This window comes from Nothobranchius furzeri, chromosome 10 (genome assembly GCF_043380555.1).
Source record: "Nothobranchius furzeri strain GRZ-AD chromosome 10, NfurGRZ-RIMD1, whole genome shotgun sequence".
Lineage (NCBI taxonomy): Eukaryota > Metazoa > Chordata > Actinopteri > Cyprinodontiformes > Nothobranchiidae > Nothobranchius > Nothobranchius furzeri.
The window spans coordinates 31151264-31170657 of record NC_091750.1 but is presented as its reverse complement, the minus strand read 5'-3'; the positions used below and the strand labels follow the sequence as shown (position 1 = coordinate 31170657).

The window sequence follows — 19394 nt, the reverse complement described above, 5'->3', positions numbered from 1 at the left end:
AATGGATGGATGGACTTGTGCAATGACAATAAAACAATCTTGAATCTTATTTTGGAATCTGATGCCCATAAAGAGATCACGGGCAGACTGAAGTGGAACAGTGATAAAGAGAATTTCCATGAGCTCAGTGTTTATCTTTTAAGGTATGTGAAATATAGCAGAATCATGTAGAATTAATAATAATAGTAATAATTTAAAAGTATATTAAATGTATAATAAATCCACAAAGATCACAAAGAATCACAGGGGGAAGAAATTCAGCAAGCAAAGGGACACGTTACATCTAACCAATCAAGCACTTTTTCATCTTCATCTTATCAGTGGGCCAATGTGAATCACTTTGAGTGGTTAAAATCCATAAAAATGTGGACTGAGTACAAATCCATTCATTCAAAACCTTTGTCTTTTTTCTCTCTAGCGCCTCCATCAAACATCACCGTAGTGTCCGGTAACACATCCTTCAACTTGAGCTGGGTTCCTGGAGAGCGAGACAGGAATCATATCTTCAACATACGTTACTACAGGAAGAGTGGTAAGAAGAGAAGGAAGCAGAACTTTTCACTTTTTAGCTCTAAAGAAGGGTGAGACAGGTGAGAAACCAAAAAGAAACAAACACTTTTTTCATCATTCTTCATAAACAAACAATAAAAAGCAGCAAATGGCCTGTATTTATATAGCAGCTTATATCAGTCCCCTGTCCATTCACACAATGGTGGTATTGAGCCACACTGCAGCCACAGCTACCCTGGGGAAACTAACGGAGACTAATTATCAACTGCATATATTTGTGATCAGAGAGATTATAGTTTGGTTTAGACTGTGCTGACACACATGAAACATTTAAATGTTAAGCTAAGTTCATGTTAAATTAGTTCAATTCCAACTTGAACATTTCTGCTTTGGGAGCACTGGAGATGTTTATATTCTCAACCGAGGAGCTTTGTCAATCCTGACTGGAGTATGGGAGACTGAAGCATATAAACTGTAGCTGTCTATTGTTGCTTAATGAGCAGAAACTACCTATGAATACCACTTCTCCCTACCTCCTGAGGAGTCGTTAGCCTCCATTGTGTGGGAATCGTATTGATTAGAAGCAGGAAGGTGTGACCTAGACTCTTAAGTGCTTAGGAGCTAGGTTCACATCTGCATTATAAGTCCTGAAAGGTGAAATTTAAGTCCTCCTCCTCTATTTATTGTTGTGTTTTTCCATCACCTATCTTCTCTGTCCAGAATGTGTACTTTGCAGTCCACTTACAAAAGGACAAGGGACACACTTTTGAAGACCTGGACAGTCCTCACTACACTGGGCTGCATAAACCACGCCAATGAGCTTCTGTTTGGGTGTTTTGTCTTTAGGATGGACCAGTTTCTGTCTGAGGGTGTTGTTGGGTTAAAGTTTACTGGGATGTTGTGTTTGGAGAAGATTCGTCTCAGTTTCTCTGAGACTCCTGCCTCGTGAGGGCCATAATGGGGCTTTTTGCGCCTGTTGTTTTTTTCTCTGTGAAGTCAACAAAGAAGTCTGGAAAATAATCCACAGTAGTGAATCACAAAGGACCAGTTGGGGTTGTTTTCCTTCAGACTTTGTGGGAATTTTCTCAGTCCGACGGTGTAAAGTCCTGATGACTGACATGTTGTGCTCCAGTGGGTGATGTGAGTCCAAATGCAGATACTGGTCTGTGTAAGTTGGTTTCCTGTAGACTTCAGCGCTGAGACTTCAGTCTTGTTCAATTTGCACAGCACAGTCCAAGAAGGGCAGTTGTTTGTTGTGGACATCCTCCCTGGTGAACTTGATGTTCTTATCCACTGTGTTAATGTGTCTGGTGAAACCTTGGACGTCCTGCGTGAGAACTTTGACCCATGTGTCGTCCACATGTCTATACCAGTGGCTTGGATGTTTTGCAATGTTGTAATTGACTGAGCTGATGATGGATCTGTGTGGGGTTCCTTCATTGTGACTCTTCAGAAGACCATATATGCAATATTCATTATGTGTTCAATACCGGATTTACACTGCATGTCCGTATGCTGCATAGTGTTGGAACCCAAGTTTTTTCTTTTTTATTTGTGGTTTTTAGCGGTTGAAGGTTACAATACTACACTACTGCCTATGTGTATATATGTCGGGCCGTAAATCTGACACAGCCGACTCAAGGTCACCTTTAACCAAGGGAGAGCAGCAGAATCAGAACCCAGGGACCAGAATATAAACCAGAGGATTTTCGCTTTTATTCCCTATGATGGGAACAATATAAAATGGCATAGACAACACTCTCTTTTCTATAAAAGATTAAAAAGTCCCAAAAAACCTTTCTACAAGCACTAGAAGTCCCCTAAAATCAGGAAAATAATGTTCCACAGCACCAGGAGTAGGTCCAGTCCCATCAGCGCTGTTCCCCTGCAGAGTTCCAACCACCCTTAGTCGGTACTGGTAGATTCCTGCGGCATCAGGTACAAGGCTGACATCACTGTGATCCTTGTCACCGCTGCTGTCACGCTGCCCCTCCACAATCCTCCAGCTCCGCCTGGCATCACTCTGTAAAAATAACACATTTGCCAGACCCGCTGCCTGCAGGCCCACCCGCGATCCTCCTTCAATCCCCGGCACAATGTGTAGGGAGAAGACAACAGTACTCTTAGGTGAGGGCAGAGTTCCACATCTGCCCAGTTTCCATCCACACACGCTGTTGTCCCTCGCTCACGGCTCTCTTGCCGTCCTGGAGTCGCCGATCAGCCGCTCCTCGATCTGTGCTGCCGGACCGCTCCTCAGTGTGGTAGTGGGTTCCCCTTTTTATGCACTCCTTATGTTATCAAATCTGTTGCCGGGTTCTTTGCCTCCAGCTCTGCAGTCTGTGCCTTTTTATGCCACCTGCTCCTGCCACAGCTCTATCCTCAATTGCGAATTTTGTTTCCAGCCACGCCCACAAAATTGTTCCTGAGCGCAGCTGTGTTTGCAGCTAACCGCTCCCCCAGGCGATTGATCAGATGCAGAGAACAACTGTTGCACATCATTGTGTGTGACAGCTGATGGGACTTTAACTTTACCTTTTTAACATTAAATCAATGAAATTATTTTTCCCTTAACTCACTCTCTGCCAGCCATTTCCTAATCAGAAAAGCCCCTTGCCGCGAGCGTTTCTCACCATTTTCACTGTTTTTTTAAGAGTCACAGAACGTTGCACACTAGGATGATGTTGACACCAACACTAACAAAATAAAGTGGAGAATTCAATTCAATTCAATTCAATTCAAGTTTATTTATAAAGCGCCAAATCACGACAAGAGTCGTCTCAAGGCACTTCACATAATAAACATTCCAATTCAGGTCAGTTCATTAAGCCAATCAGAAATAATGTTTCCTGTATAAGGAACCCAGCAAATTGCATCAAGTCACTGACTAGTGTCAGTGACTATACAGCAATCCTCATACTAAGCAAGCATGCAGCGACAGTGGAGAGGAAAACTCCCTATTAACAGGAAGAAACCTCCAGAGAATCCTGGCTCAGTATAAGCAGCCATCCTCCACGACTCACTGGGGATGGAGAAGACAGAGCAGGCAGATAACCTGAAGACTCACCTCTTACATCAGGAAGAATCTGTGCGTTTCAAGCTTTATCCGTTTTTTCATAATCCGTTGTTGAATTGTGATCGGCAGAAGCTTTTCCGGTTCGTGCCTCACTTTTTTACAGCAGCGACCCAAAACGATCTCCTAATACATGGATTTTCTGCTTCCTGATCACGTGACGTGTGACGTACGCAGATGAAGATCGACTTTAGAGCTGAGATGTTTGTTCTCACAGTGCGGGGGCTCGTTCCGACGCCCACACAGTAAAAAATGCAAATGACGACTTTAGTCATCATTGGCAGTGAATGAGTTGTTAACGTACACACACCACCCCATACTGGCAGAAAAACACACCATTTAGACATTTCTGCAGATGTATTAACAAAGAAAACAGAAGTATCACTTGGTCCTGAGTATTCAGACCCTTTGCTCAGTATTCAGTGGAAGCACCTTTTGAGCTAATACAGCTTAAGATGCAACACGTGTCTAACACCTGGATTTGGGGATTTGCCATTCCTCCTTGAAGATCCTCTCCAGTTCTGTCAGGTTGGATGGTGAACGTTGGTGGAGCCATCTTTAGGTCACCAATCGCACGCACATGCACTGCCATTAAACAAGATTTTCCCTCCGTGGCCAGTGTTGCAAGTCTGCACAAAGAGGCAGCCTCACAAAGCTAGCGGACACACATCCTTCATTCCCAGTGTTGACAGCTCTTGCTCATGCACACCAGTGGGCTCATGCTCTCCCACTCAGGAGCCCATGCTGGTGATGTCAACTTCTTCTGCATTTGTGACCTTTCGAGGACAGCCCTCCATGGATTGCAACTGGTGTCCAGGCGAGAAAAGGCTTGAGCATGGCTCATGAGTGTGCAGCAAACTATATTTCTTTACACATGCCTTTTTTCTCAGTGCGTGCTGGAATGGTCATGCATTTGCCACATGAACAAATGAATACACGTCATCGTGCATCATGGCCACAAATCTAGTTTCAATCCCACCCAATCCCGTTCTCAGGGATTGTGAAAACGAGACTGACGTCAGCGGACCAATCACATGCTCTCCACACAGAACTAAGGGAACTTCTGTTAAAGGAGGCTATCTCCAGGGTTCCACCAGGCAAGGAAAACACAAGGTTCTACTTCCTGTGTTTCTCCTTTGATGGAGTCCAGCACCAATACAACAGACTCCCATTTGAGTTTTCTCTTGCTCCCTAAACCTTCTCCAAATGCATGGAGATGGCCCTGCAGCTGTTACGCACAGCAGGCCTGGGGATTCTCTTCTATTTAGATGATCTGTTTACAACACATTCTCACACCCTATGCATCGAAAAATGACGTGTGACCGATCGTCATATTTTGACGCTTGGTCACACGCATCATTTTTCAACGGTTAGGGTGTGAGAATGTGTTGGTTTCTCCTATCTTGGGATCGGCTTGGCTGGGGTTCTCAGTAAACTGGGAGAAAAGCTCTATGATCCCCTTACAGCTGATGACCTTTTGGGGCGTGGAGCTGAACTCCAACACCATGAGAACCTGTCTGTCTCAACCCAGAGCAGAGGAGCTGTTCACACTGCTCAGATGCATTCACCACAGTGTGACAGCCCTAACAGTTATGAAACTGTTAGGCATAATGGCTGTAGGCCACGTAGCAGTCACTCTGAGGACTCAGGACCCTGATGTGCATTGTACCGCTCGGTTGTGTGTCTTCCCATGTCTCAGTATTTACAGACTTGTCTCTATCAGGATGGGGAGGTCCAATCTGGTGGGCGGCCGCTGGCACCCCCTCAGTCAGGCACACATACATGTGCTGGAACCTATGACAGTGCAGAAGGTGATTCTGCACTTTGCACCCCTGCACGAAGGTCATCATGTGATAGTTCACACAGATTATCAGGTTGCAGTTGCATATTGAAACCACCAGGGTGAGGTTTGTTCAGCTGCACTGCTGTGCTGAGCCCACACAAGACGTCTGTCAATCAGAGCCATTCCAGGGATTCCTGGGATATAGAGGAGGACATCATGTACAGAGGGCTCCTGCCGTGGAGGGAAGATTCCTTCCTTCAGGTGAACGAAGCCATCAGACACCCTCCGATATTGGGTCAGCACCTATAGTTCTGGCCGCTGAGCATTCAAGTTTGGTGACGTGTAGCCTCTCACTAGATGTGATTTGGATGATTCAGAGCAGCCTTTCACTAGTACCACAAGAGGACTTGGTTGTTGTCCTGTCACAAACTCCTTTCGAGCCGCTAGATCAGGTTCCATGCAAGTTCGTGTTGTTCAAAATTTCCATGTTACTGGCTCTTACATCATTTAGTAGAGGAAGATATTGCTCTCTACTTCCTGATTATAATCAGATTATAATCAGATTATAATCAGAAATAATCATTAGAAATATTATATCAGTGCCATTCATCTCTAAAGCCATTGAGAAACTGGTTCTTGCCCAGCTTACTTCTCATCTTCATGACCATGGGCTTCTTCATCCATTTCGGTCAGGTTTCAGGCCAAATTACATCACAGAATCAGCCCACATTCATTTTCTCAATCACATCCTGATTTTTTTTATTTTATTTTTTTTAATCTTTTTAATATGTTTATTGATTTTCACATTTACAAAGCACAGTTATATGGAAGAGTTACATTTTTCTTTTTCCTTTTTCCTTACCCCCTTTCCCCTTGCTCCTCCCCTTCCCCATTCAATTTCCAAGGGATTTTGACATATAAAAGGGAGAGAGAGGTAGTGTATTTGAAATTGGATTTTCAGGCAGTGGAACTACGCCCATGCTGGAACATATCTTATATAAGCACCCATACAAAAAGAGAAAATACGTCAATAAACAAATCAATTACATAAATTAATTAATAAACAAACAAAAAATAATAATAAAAAAACAATAAAAAACAGAAGATCAAAAAAATAAAACAGCACGAAAACAGACCCGCCGACAGCCACACCACGACAAAAGGGGGGGGGGTAAGTTCCCAACCTTGAACTCAAAGCGGCGGTTATTCTCATTCCAGTGTCTTCAAAGATCTCATGTATTCCAACGGTAATTTCCAAATTGACTCAAAACTCTCAGTGGATCCTCTTACACTATACTTGATTTTTTCCAAGTTAATAAACATCATGAGGTCTCTCAGCCAAGCAGAAGCAGTAGGGGCAAGCGGTGATTTCCAGCCCAGCAGGATTCTTCTCCGCGCCAATAGGGACACAAAGGCAATAACATCTCTTATAGATTTTCTGAAGTTGTCAGGGTTTGGCATTAACCCAAATATCGCAGTCCTCTCATTCGGCAACAATGTAAGATTGAAAAATCGGGACATATGATTAAAAATAGTTTTCCAGAAGTCATGAAGTCGAGGACAGGACCAAAACATATGTGTCATGTTTGCGGGAGATAAGTTACATCTGTTACACTTGTCACTAACATTGGTGTATATTTTAGAGAGTTTAGAGTTAGTAAAGTAGATGCGATGAATTACTTTAAATTGTATCAAGCTCATTCTTACACAAGATGTGCTCCCGTTTACTCTCGCTAGGGCCTTCTGCCACTCATCATCATTCAATGGACTCCCCAATTCATCTTCCCAAACTTTTCTGATCTCATCTAATGCGGTCTCTGATAGTTGAGATATGAAATTATATATTTTAGAAATTAGACCCCTCTGGAGTACGGGGATATCCAGGAGCGAGTTGATTACTGTATTTGGGGGGGCATTTGGAAAGATTGGATTATTCATCTTGGCATAGTTACGGATCTGGAAGTAACAAAAAAGGTGTGACTGTGGAAGATCAAACCTTTTACAAAGTTCTGTAAAACTGCTAAAAGTATTATTAGTGTAAAGATCCCTTAAGTTTTTAAGGCCCAACCTACGCCATGTGAGGAAGGTAGCATCCACCCCCGAGGCAGGGAAGAGATGATTTCTACAAATGGGACTAAGATTAGAGGCCTCTTTATAACCATGAGTGAGCCTAAATTGAGACCAGATCTTTAATGTTGTGATAACAATAGGGTTATCCGTGTATTTAGATGTCGGAATGGGTAACTTAGATGTAATTAGTGCTAACAGGGAAGTCGAAGTGCATGAACCAGCTTCTAGTTCACACCAACTCAGTGTAGGTTGTTGGATCCAGAGGATAACCTTTTGAATGTTGGCTGCCCAATAATAACTTCTCAAGTTTGGGAGTGCGAGTCCGCCACCTGACCTATCCCTTTCTAGAAACCCACGCCTGACCCTGGGAACCCCATTCTTCCATATAAAGGAGGAGAACAACTTGTTGATCTTATTAAAGAATGCTTTTGGTAGATAGATTGGCAGGCTCTGGAAGAGATATAAAAAGCGTGGGAGTACATTCATCTTTATGCAGTTTATCCTGCCTGCAATGGATAAGTGCAAGTTCTTCCACCTTTCCAAGTCTGATTGAACTTGTTCTGTCAGAGGTAAAAAGTTAGTCTTGAAAATAGCAGATAACTGTTTGCAAATATTCACCCCTAAGTATTTAAAACTGCTACCAGATAATTTAAAGGGGAGATCATTTTCCACAATCTGTGGGGCTGGATTGTTAATTAAAAAGCATTCACTTTTGGAATAGTTTGTAACCTGAGAAGGTTCCGAATCTGTCTAATAGTTCAATTATACGAGGAATGGTGGTAATAGGATTGGAGACAAACAACAACAAGTCATCTGCATAAAGCGAAAGCACATGTTTCGATGCACCTCTAGTGATCCCTTGGTTATGATTCATGGATTTGAGAGCTATAGATAGTGGCTCAATTGCCATAGCAAATAGTAGGGGACTCAAGGGGCACCCCTGGCGTGTGGACCTGGAAAGTGTGAAGTACTGTGATCTCATTCCATTTGTACTTACTGAGGCTTTGGGTGAAGAATATAGTAACTTAATCCATGAAATATATTTAGACCCCAAGCCAAATCTCCCAAGAATATCAAACAGGTATCCCCACTCGACCCTGTCAAACGCCTTTTCGGCGTCTAGTGAGATCACTGCCTCCGCAACATCGACTGGACCTGAAGATAGAATAACATTTAAAAGTCTACGAATATTTGAGAATGAGTGGCGGTCTCTCATGAATCCCGTCTGGTCTGAAGATATGATTTCCAGTAGAATAGATTCCAATCTCTTAGCAAGAATTTTGGCTAAAATTTTATAGTCACTGTTCAGGAGTGAAATCGGTCTATAAGAGCCGCATTCTGTAGTATCCTTGTTTGGTTTTAGTAATAGTGTTATTGATGCTTCTGTGAGGGTCTGTGGTAACGTACCCCGATTGAGAGAATCATTGAACATTTGGAGGAGAAGGGGGCTTAATTTATCGCTGAATATTTTGTAGAATTCTATAGGATATCCATCTGGGCCTGGGGCTTTCCCACTGTGCATCAATTTAATTGCATCGGTGATTTCATTAATTGTTAGAGGTTGATCCATATAGTCTACCTTATCAGGGTTAATGTAAGGGAATTCCAAGTTACTAAGAAACGAAGCTTGATCAAAGTCAGTGTTGGAGGCCTCCGATGTATACAGTGTAGAGTAGAAGTTTTTAAAAGTTTCATTGATGATTGATGGGATTACTGTAATTTCTCCAGAGGAAGTTTTTATTTGTCTGATTTGCTGATTTGCTGCCCTTGTCCTGAGTTGGTGGGCCAGCAGTCACCCTGCTTTCTCACCATACTCATAGACAAGGCCCCTCGAGTGCAGCAATAATTTTTCTGTCTCATGCATTGTAAGTAAGTTATATTCCATTTGCAAATTTTGTCTTGCCTTGATGCGCTCTGGAGATGGAGATGTTGAGAGAACATCATCCAGGTTTTTAATATCTCTCATTAGTTGCTCCTTTTTCTGGCCCTTATTTTTATTGAAACTAATAGAATATGAAATGATCTCTCCCCTTATAACAGCTTTCAGTGATTCCCATATCAAAAAAGGAGAAATAGCATCTGATTTGTTGTCTATAATAAAGTTGTCTATTGCGTCTGAGATTTTGGATTTAAAACTGATTTCATTGAATAAAGTGCAGTTTAATCTCCAGTTGGGGCAATTTTTTTGCAGGAGGCTAAAAGACAGGTCCAGGAGCACCGGTGCATGGTCTGATATGACTATTGCTGAGTAGTCAACATAAGTTAGAGTCGGGAGGAAGCTGTTATCTATGAAAAAATAATCTATTCGTGAAAACGTTGAATGTACATGTGAGTAAAATGAAAACTGTTTTTTGTCAGGGTTGAAAAACCGCCATGGGTCCACCCCTCCCACTTGACCAAAAAAAGAGGAGAAAGCCTTAGCCATTTTAGAGGGTGGCTGCGGTCTTGTTGAAGATCTATCCAGCATTGGGTCTATTGTGCAGTTTAGGTCACCTCCTAGAATAAGCCAATGATTGTTTAAATCTGGAATTGATGAAATAACCTTATAGACAAAATCTTCATTGTCCCAGTTGGGTGCGTATAAATTAATAAGACTGACTGCAACATTATTGAGGGAACCTGTAATTATGATGAACCGCCCTTGAGAATCAGTTACTATTTTAGACGGGGTAAACTGCACTCTCTTATGGAATAAAATAGCCACCCCCCCGAGATTTATTACCAAAGTTGGAGTGGAAGGATTGACCGATCCACGGCGCCCTCAACCTATAAAGATCCCTAGCAACCAAGTGAGTCTCCTGCAGGAAGGCTATATCCGCTTTCAGTTGTTTAAGATGCGAGAGAATCCTGCCTCTTTTGGTTGGACTATTCAGCCCCTTAACGTTCCATGATACAAATCTCAAGTTGGCACCTGTGCCTTTAGACGTACTCGCCATATATCGTTTTCAAAGATACACAAAGAGAGACTGCTTCTGCCTGGCCGAGTATTGATGTAAGAAGGCAGGAGAAATGATGGTAAACGGAGACATACACTCGTGCACGCACATATAGACACCAGAGACATATACACATACAAAAAAAAAAAAAAAAAAAAGGGCCTGCCCTCCCTCCACCCCCCCCCCCCCCCCCCCATTGTGAAAGAACCCCCTAAACTCTCAGAACAGAGAGTATTAAACCTGAACCCTATTCCTAAGCATGTTCTCTGAACTAGAACTAGCAGCAGGATAATCAAAAACATGAGACTTCCCAACAGCATTAGCCTCACCTTTTCCCTCCACTAGGGGGAGCTCCGAACTCAGATAAGAAACTGAGTGCTGCAATACTGAATATTGAAATCCGGTTTAGGCTTCTAATGAGCCTGTACGTTCAAATGACCCATTTCAACTTAGTAGAACCAAAAAAATAAAAAATAAAAAGAGAGAGACAAAAGGGAAAAAATGAAATATTGATAATAATGGTATTAATATTCCTACACTTATAAGAGGTAAGGGTCACAAAACAAGGTACCTAGACTATACAAAGGATAACGCAATAACAAAATATCCAAATCGTATTATAACAAGGCCAAATAGACTAAACTGCATCTTAATATTAAGTTGACCCCATCCTTTTAACAGTTTACTGTTCAGGGCTGTTGATACGCTGATCATAGAAATCCTGGGCTTTACGCGGAGAGTCGAAGTAGTAGTCCTTATCCTGGAAAGAGATGAGGAGACGAGCTGGATGCAAAAGGCGAAACTTTATCCCTTTTTTATACAAGGTGTGCTTGACTCCGTTAAATGACGCTCTCTTTCTGGCCAGTTCAGCACTAATGTCCGGGTAGACTCTCAGATCCGTGCCGTGATACGTCATCTGATGGCTCCTGGCCCACTTCAGGACTTTCTCTTTCTCCTGGAAGCGAAGAAATTTCACGATGAAGGCCCTGGGTTTCTCCGTAGCGCTGTGACCTGCTCTGCGAAGGGAGCGGTGGGCTCTCTCTATCTCAGGAGGGCTGCTGAAGACTTCTGAGCCTGTAGCCGTCATCAGCAGATTCGCCACAAACTTAGCCGGATCTTGGCCCTTTTCACTACCTTCCGGTATGTTGATTATTCTCAAATTCGACCGCCTTGATCTATTTTCAAGATCATCCACTTTTTCTAGTAACTTTTCATACTGGGGTTGAAGAGTTTTAATGACAGCCTCCAGTTCGGTAAGTTTCCCAAAGTTCTCCCCAGCCAATGTTTCTGTCTGAGTGAGGCGGCTATTGAAAGATGCTACCTGTTGTCCCAGCGATTCCATGGACGATTTGAGAGATACTGTTGACTCGTTGATCAGGGCAGCTACATCGGTCTTGAAGCTTTCTCGTTGTTCACTGAGCAGTGCTTCGATGTCCCCTCTGGTGACAGGGCTGTCGTCGTTGCTGGCCTTACATTTAGCCATGTTAGCTAACTTGAATGGCTCAGGGCACCGAACGTGGCCTTGACACCTTTGTGACCGGCGGAGGGAGAGTCATGAGCCTGCGTGATCATGCCCCTCCTTAGCGGCTTTGGTGTGACAAGGACGGACGGCAAAGGAGGCTTGGCGACGTGCATCAGCAGCCCTTCGACCATCCTCAGCGTGGACCGCACGCGAAAGAGAGACCGAAGCTCAGGAACGGAGTCAAGCTCAATGGAAGTCGGTAGCTGGGTTTTAGGATCAGAAATGTACTTGATCATCCTGCTGATAGCAGGGTCCCGGGATTGAAGACTGACAAGATCGGTACCCGAATCGGCAGATCTAACGGACACAGCACCTTTGGTTGGTTCCGAGGAGGACGCGTTAGCGGCCTGAGCTCGAGTAACAACACACACCTGGGGTTGATCAGGGAAAGGCCACACCCGTCCCTCAAGCCACCTGGGGTCGAAAAACCACATGGGACCATCGGTCGTGCCCCGTTTGGCCAAAGAGTCTGCGAGATTGTTCAACTCCTTTTCTGGACCGGGTGCGCGAGAGTGACCTTTGACTTTACACCAGTAAACGTGCATGTCAAGTGCAGTCACCAGAATGTCACACGCCCTGAAGAGGGCCTGATGTTTGACGGGCTTCCGGTTAGCGGTCTGGAACCCATTACTCTTCCAAGATGGTAGATGACATATAAAACTGAGACGCGTGTTGTCCGAGTCAGTGCAAATCACCAGTTCACGGAAGCCACGGTCCCTAGCGCTGCTTAGCACAATCACGATCCCCGCTACTTCAGCAAACTATGAGGTCCTCTCACCCAGAGAGTAACATTGGGACTCCCTCTGGTCACCGTCTACCCAGACGACACCTACGCCCGCTCCAGGCGCAGGACCGTGCCGAAAAGCACTGCCATCTACGTACACGGTTGGCAAATCCGCACAGAACGACTGGTCAAAGTGGTGGTGGTTGTGGTTTAGAAGAGTCTGAGGGGGGCTGGCTGGCGGGACTGACGCAATGGCGTCGTCCGAGCAGTGTTGGCACGCAGCCAAACCCATGCCAAGAGGGCTATGTCGGTTCTGGGCGTAGCACACCTCGATGTCGAAGCTTTGAAGATCCAGCAGCCATGACGCGATCCGCGAATTGGTCACCACACTATCTCTGATGTGCTGACTGTTAAGGAACGTCACCGGCTGGTGCTGTGTCTCAATGATGATTTTCTGGCCACCAATGTAGTTCGCAAAGTACTTAACTGCCCACATGGTGGAAAGCAAAGCTTTTTCACAGTCTGAGTACTTCAACTCAGGCCCAGACAAGAGCTTACTAGCATAGGCTACCACACGCCTGTCGCAGTCATGAACTTGGTAGAGACCAGCACTCAAACAGTGAGCCGAGAAACCAACCTCAAGGTGGAACTCCTTGTCACAGTCGGGGAGCGCCAAGCACGGAGCCGAGCACATTGCGGCCTTCAGGTCATCCATGGCCTGCTGGTGCTGCTCTGCCCACTCGAATGTCACATCCTTCTTCAACAGATTAGTCAGAGGTCGTGCTGTGTCAGCGTAATGTTCCACAAACTGACGCGAGTAGTTGCAGACCCCCAAGAAGCTCAGAAGTTCGGAGACGTTTGTCGGAGGTGTGATGGTGGCAATGCCCTGAATTCTGCCAAGTTGAGGCTGCACTCCCTGTGGTCCCACCAGGAGGCCAACGTACTGAACTTGCGACCTGCACCACTGTCCTTTGGCGAGAGAGCTCTTGCACCTGCCGCCGCGAGCTGACCCATGACATGGTCCAGCTCGGACAGGTGGTCATCTAATGTACGCTTACGAATAAGAATGTCGTCGACATAGATGAGGGTCCCTCGCTCTCGAGCATCGGGGCAGGCCTTGTTCAAGAAGATATTGAACTCAGCAGGTGAGTTGGAATAACCAAAAGGACACCGGGTGAAGGTGTACTGCCGGTTGGCAAAGGAGAAGGCAAGTTTGTGTTGGTCCGATTCGTGGACGGGAATCGTCCAAAATCCGGACGCAATGTCAAGTGTGGAAAAGTACTTAGCATCTTTCACTCTTGGAAGCTCCTGCTCTAGGCATGCCATAGGCCACCTAGACAAGGGAACCTGTTTGTTGAGTTGCCGGTAGTCAATGGTTAGTCGCCACTTACCATTAGGCTTCTGTACCGGCCACAACGTAGCCGAGTAGGTGCTGTTGCAGGGTCGAATGATCCCGTTAGCCAAGAGGCTGTCAATGATTTCCTGGACTGGTCTTTGGGACACCAGGGGAATCTTGTATTGCCGCACAAAGGTCGGCGGTGCATCTGGCCTTGTAGGAATCCAGACTTCATGGATAGTGGTTAGACCACAGTCCAAGGAGTCAAGTGAAAGAAAATCCTTGTACTTTAGCAAAAGTAGTCGTAGTTTGTCTCGCTCGACCTCGTTGGTGAGAGCATCCGCTTGGTCTATTACATTCTCAATCTGAGACAGAACTTCAGGGGGCTTTCCGGGTGGCTTTGAGCGTGGTGGTGAGCCCGTAGTTGCGGCCTCGCCCGAAAGGCTTGCCACAGAGTAGCGGAAGTCCTTGTTAGGCGGCGGTTTGTTCGGCTTAGGCTTTCTCACACGCGCAAACAGTTGTCCGGACTTGTAGCTGATTTTAGAGTTAAGGCCTTGGAGACAGTCCAACCCTATGAGCATGGGAATGGTCATATTTTCATCGATGTACACGGGGTGTTTTAAGGACATGGCCCCTATCGAGATGTTCCCCTCAGTCTTCGAAGACGCAGTCGCTGGAGCGCCACTGAAATCAGTGAAAATCATCGAGCCTGGAATGAGTTTGGGAGGTGAGAGGCCCTCCCCCTTTTTTTCGCACATGCTGTCGTAAAAACCTCCGCTCATGAGCTTAATGTCCGAACCTGTGTCTAGCAATGCGACACAGCAATGCCCCTGATGTACAGTGACCTCTACTGCGGGCCTACTAGACCCCTTCCTCACGACCAGAGGTGCGTGCAAAATTTTGTCAGCCACGGCGATAGCGGTACCGGGGCCGTCGTCCATGGGTGCATCGCCTAACATCGCCACGGACGGAACGACCGGTGAGGTGTTATTGTTTTCCTGTGAGTCAGAACCTGTGAAAACATCAGCCTGCTGCATTTCCGTCGCATCTGGCGGCTTCTCGGCCAAACACGGGGTCGCTGCCCGTGTTGCCTGAAAATCACGCACAGACTGTTTGACGCCCTCGACGTCTTGCTGAAGAGTGCTGATCATGTTCATCATGTTCCTCATCTCAGTCATCATCGGTAGGAAAGCGCTTTGCATCGCCGCCTGAAGTTGGGATGGTAATTGCATCGTTTCCTCTGAGCCCATCTTCCAAATTAGTAATGAGTTCTTTAATTTACTAATTCTTCCAGAAACAACCTTACCTGTAGACTTATTAAAGAATTAGTTACAGGGAAGGTTGGCTTTTGAATGAATATTTCGGCAAAATCGTTTAGTAATGCCAAAAATAACATTCTCTTTTGACCCACCCAAGATGGCCGGTCGAACTACGTCTCGGGTTGCCTAAGATGGCGGATTGTTGCGCATGCGCTGTCCATCACTCGGCGTTTATCCCTGTAGCAAAATCACTATTCTACACACCGGAGCGTTTTACAAGAACCACCACCAAAGCAACCTACTGTACGTTGTACCGGAAGGTTTAGTGGATTTTAGGACGCAGAATCGCTGCGTCAGAATGGTTTGACAGCTTATCGGAACGCGTTCCCGTGTCTAAACCGGGGTGGCTAGGTAGCTCTTCGGCTAGGCTAGCGAGTGTCTGGAGCGACCAGAACAAAATTGTCCGATTAACCAAACGTGCCTTAGCGACGAGGTAATTAGGGACTTTAGCGTCTGCCCTCTGGGGTGCAGATGCGCTCTTCGGTGTCTAAAGTCGGCTTATAGCGAATAATATTAGCAAGTTAAGCTAACTATTATGCTTGCGAGGTTACCGGTAATGGACAGACGCGGATCAGACGTCGTCCGAACGGAAGTAACTTCCGACGGGGATAAATCTATCTCCGATTTCACAAATATGTGCAAACAGTGTCACAAACACAGCGACAAATAATAAAACAGACAGTTTTCAACGTACCAAGACAGGAAAAATACACCGTCATATGTAGGCCTCAAAATGGCCGCTCGCCACGTCAGCTTTAAGGTGTTTTGATGAAACAGCGTCTCCTGTGGAGGGTGATGAATGTGCAACCCCACTTCAAGATAAAAGCTCTGCCTCAAGCTGAATGTGAAAAGCTCACTTTTTTTCTTTTTTCTGAACTCACAATGAACAAAAATCCCAAATATGTCTCAAAATCGCCACAAAGTGTAATAAACTGTGCAGATATCAGGCTAGGCTCGAAAAAATGTAGTGATCTGTAGTTTGTATATTTATACACTGTAATTAGATCTAAATATTATAATCAGAAGTGGTTGTTTTTATCATCAGGGAGTTTACTTAAACACTCTGTATTGACTGAGAGACAAGAAAAGAGAGAGTTGGGATCGTTTAAGAATCTTTAATTTCGATAATTATAAATTCTTACAATCTACCAGGACTATCTCAATGATGAATGCATATGGATTTGAATGTTATAGTGTTGGTGTGTGGGTGTGTGTTTTGTTCAGAATCTCTAGGCTGACGTAGCGAATCTGGTTGTTATGACTAGGCTACCACGAGGCTTCAGAAGCTGATGACATGAGCAGCCATTTTGCTGTAACTACGTACCATGTGGAGCCTCCCGTGTAGATCAGGAATTGCCAGGTCCTCGGATCTTCAGGTGTACTGGAGCTGGTGAAACAGCGGTCGCAGCACTACAAAGCCCGTCTGAGGGTCGACTCCGGTAGCAGCGGCAGGCGTCAGCGAGTTCAGCTCTTATTTTGAAGGGACGTCGTCTTGTTGTTCAAACGACGGAAATCTCCAGCTTGACAGTTCTCAGCTTAAAGTAGAAAGTGCATCTGGCCAGGCAGCACCTCTCTTTTGCGGTGATGGATCGAGAGCTGGTTGAAAACTACGTTGAGAGTATGATGTAACTCCTTTGGAACTCAGATCGAACAGAGCTGAGGTTAAAATGGAACTGAGTTTAAAATGGCGTTGCCTTGTTTTATATCCCCTAGTTGTTTACAAATCTTAGTAAACCGGATTGGACAACTTCATTAAACACCCCAGATTCTGCCCTACGACAGACGAAAGTTCTGATTGGTTGAGAACAACGTGTCATGCGTTTCCATGTTAATGTAGATCAGTCTGTCTGGTGCAGTCCTGTTTATTCATTAAACACATAACTCATGACATCTTTATTTCGCAGATCATTCACCTGATTATTATTGATCAACATATGCTTTGATTAGCTTTGTCACGAATAAAGTACTTTGATTAATTAATGGAAAGCATTATTCTTTTCTTCTTCTGTCTCTTCTCCTGGAATGTAAACATACTGAAACCAGCTAACTGTCGACCAACTCTTTCCCCTTGCAAGGGTGATGGAGGGGTCATGGGATTTTGTCCAACCAGTCCAAATGTGTTTTGTGGATTTGGAGAGGGCTTATGACCATGCCCCCAGAGGCACCCTGTGGAGGGCGCTCCAGGAGTATGGGGTGGATGGTCTTTTGCTAAGAGCCCTCAATCCCGGTACCAGAGGAGCGTGAGTTTGGTCCACATAGCCGGCAGTAAGTCGGACCTGTTCTCAGTGAGGGCTGGACTCCGCCAGAGCTGCCCTTTGTCACCGGTCCTGTTCATGATGTTTATGGACAGGAAATCTACATAGATGCAGCCGTGGTGTTGAGGGTGTGGAGTTTGTTGACAGGACAGTCTTGTCTCTGCTTCATGTGGATGATGTGGTCCTCCTAGCTTCATCAGGCTCTGACCTATAGCTCTTGCTGGGGAGGTTCACAGCCGAGTGTGAAGCAGCTGGGATGAGGATCCAGGCCATAGTTGTCAACTGGACAAGGGTGGCTTACCAACTCCGGGTCAAGAGAGAGGTCCTGCCTCAGGTGGAGGAGTTCAAGTTTCCCGGGGTTTTGTTCACAAGTGAGGGAAGGAGGGAGCCGGAGATCGACAGGAAGACTGGGGCAGCGTCTGCAGTGATGCGGATGCTGAAGCGTTCTGTTGTGGAAGGAGCTGAGCCGGAGAGCAAGGCTCTCGACGTATCAGTCAATCTACCACCCAGTCCTCATCTATGGTCATGAGCTTTGGGTAATGATCAAAAGAACAAGATGGCGGATACTAATGGCCAAAATTTGTTTTCTCCGCAGGGTGGCTGGGCTAAGCCTTAGGGATAGGGTGAGGAGCTCCGACATTTGGAAGAGACTCGGAGTAGAGCCGCTGCACCTCCATATGAGGAGTCAGTTGAGGTGGTTTGGGTATCTTGTTAGAATGCCTCCTGGACGCTTCCATATGGAGGTGTTTCAGGCATGTCCTGCCGGCAGGAGACCTACCTGGTCAACCCAGGACTTGGTGGAAAAATTACATCTCTGAACTGGCCCTGGAATGCCTTGGAGTCCTGCCAGAGGAACTGGTGGAGGTGGCCGGAGAGAGGACAGTTTGGAACTCCCTAGTTGGGATGCTGCCCCGGTGACCAGGACCCGGATATGCGGAATAAGACAAGACGAGAGATGAGACAAGATTCTAATTCTTGAGAATCAGAATCAAATTGATTCTTGAAACTTGAATCGATACCCAGCTCTATGCCAATATAAAGACTTTCTTGATATATTTTACGGATTTCCTAAAACTACCTGTTAAAGTTGAGGTACAACTTGAAAATTTCTGAAAAATTTACCAAAATGATAAATGGGTTTAGATAGGAGTGATGACCCTCTCTCTCTCTCTCTATTTCAGGCCTTCTCCAGAACATGTACTATCAAAGCTGTCTTGATGTCATGGTCTGCGTCTGCATCTTCCCTCATGTGTCTCCTCATGTTCTCCATCCCTTTCCAGGTTCCCATTTTGTGTCCCATAAGCGCCCTCATGTGACTTTTGTCTGCGTCTCAATTATGTGTCTCTTTGTGTTTCTCATGTGTCCCCTGGTCTTCAGCCCTCCAGATATATCTCTCAGGTCATGTGTTTCTTTAGTCTTCTCCAGTCACCCCTCTGCAGTTTTTATAGTTTCAGCTTTTCATTTTATTAGTCTCTTTAGTAGGGATGAGCCGGATACTCGTTTCAGACGAGTATCCGGTACGGATAAAGCATTTTTGACGAGTACGAGCATGAAACGAGTAAAAACTCGTAAATATCTGTAATTTTGCTGAAGGAAAATCCTCATTGGGTAACTGACTGTCTTCACGCTCTGTGATTGGCCAGTCAAATAGAGCGTCCGCCCCTCCCAACACACAAAACTGCAGCCAGGAGCTCATTCCACGTCCGGTCCATCCAAGCACACACACAGACAGCAATGGATCTCTCTGTGCTTTCTTCACTGTTGCTCACGTTTCTTCAGTGCTCCCTATGTTTTCTTTAGTTTGCCTCTTTTTAAAGTTACTTTAAAGATAATTAAAGTTACTTTTTTCGTAAAGTACGTGGTGCATTT

At 45.3% G+C, this 19394-nt stretch overlaps 1 protein-coding gene across 7 annotated transcripts in view; it reads left to right on the top strand.

Moving 5' to 3' along the window:
* LOC107390570 (neural cell adhesion molecule L1.1) overlaps positions 1–19394 on the top strand; it is a 350852-nt gene that overhangs the window by 288652 nt on the left and 42806 nt on the right. For all 7 annotated transcript variants that reach the window (XM_070555506.1, XM_070555509.1, XM_070555505.1 and 4 more), the window contains one exon: positions 419–532. In XM_070555506.1, coding sequence (XP_070411607.1) covers positions 419–532 — 114 coding nt within the window. The remainder of the gene's footprint in view (positions 1–418; positions 533–19394) is intronic.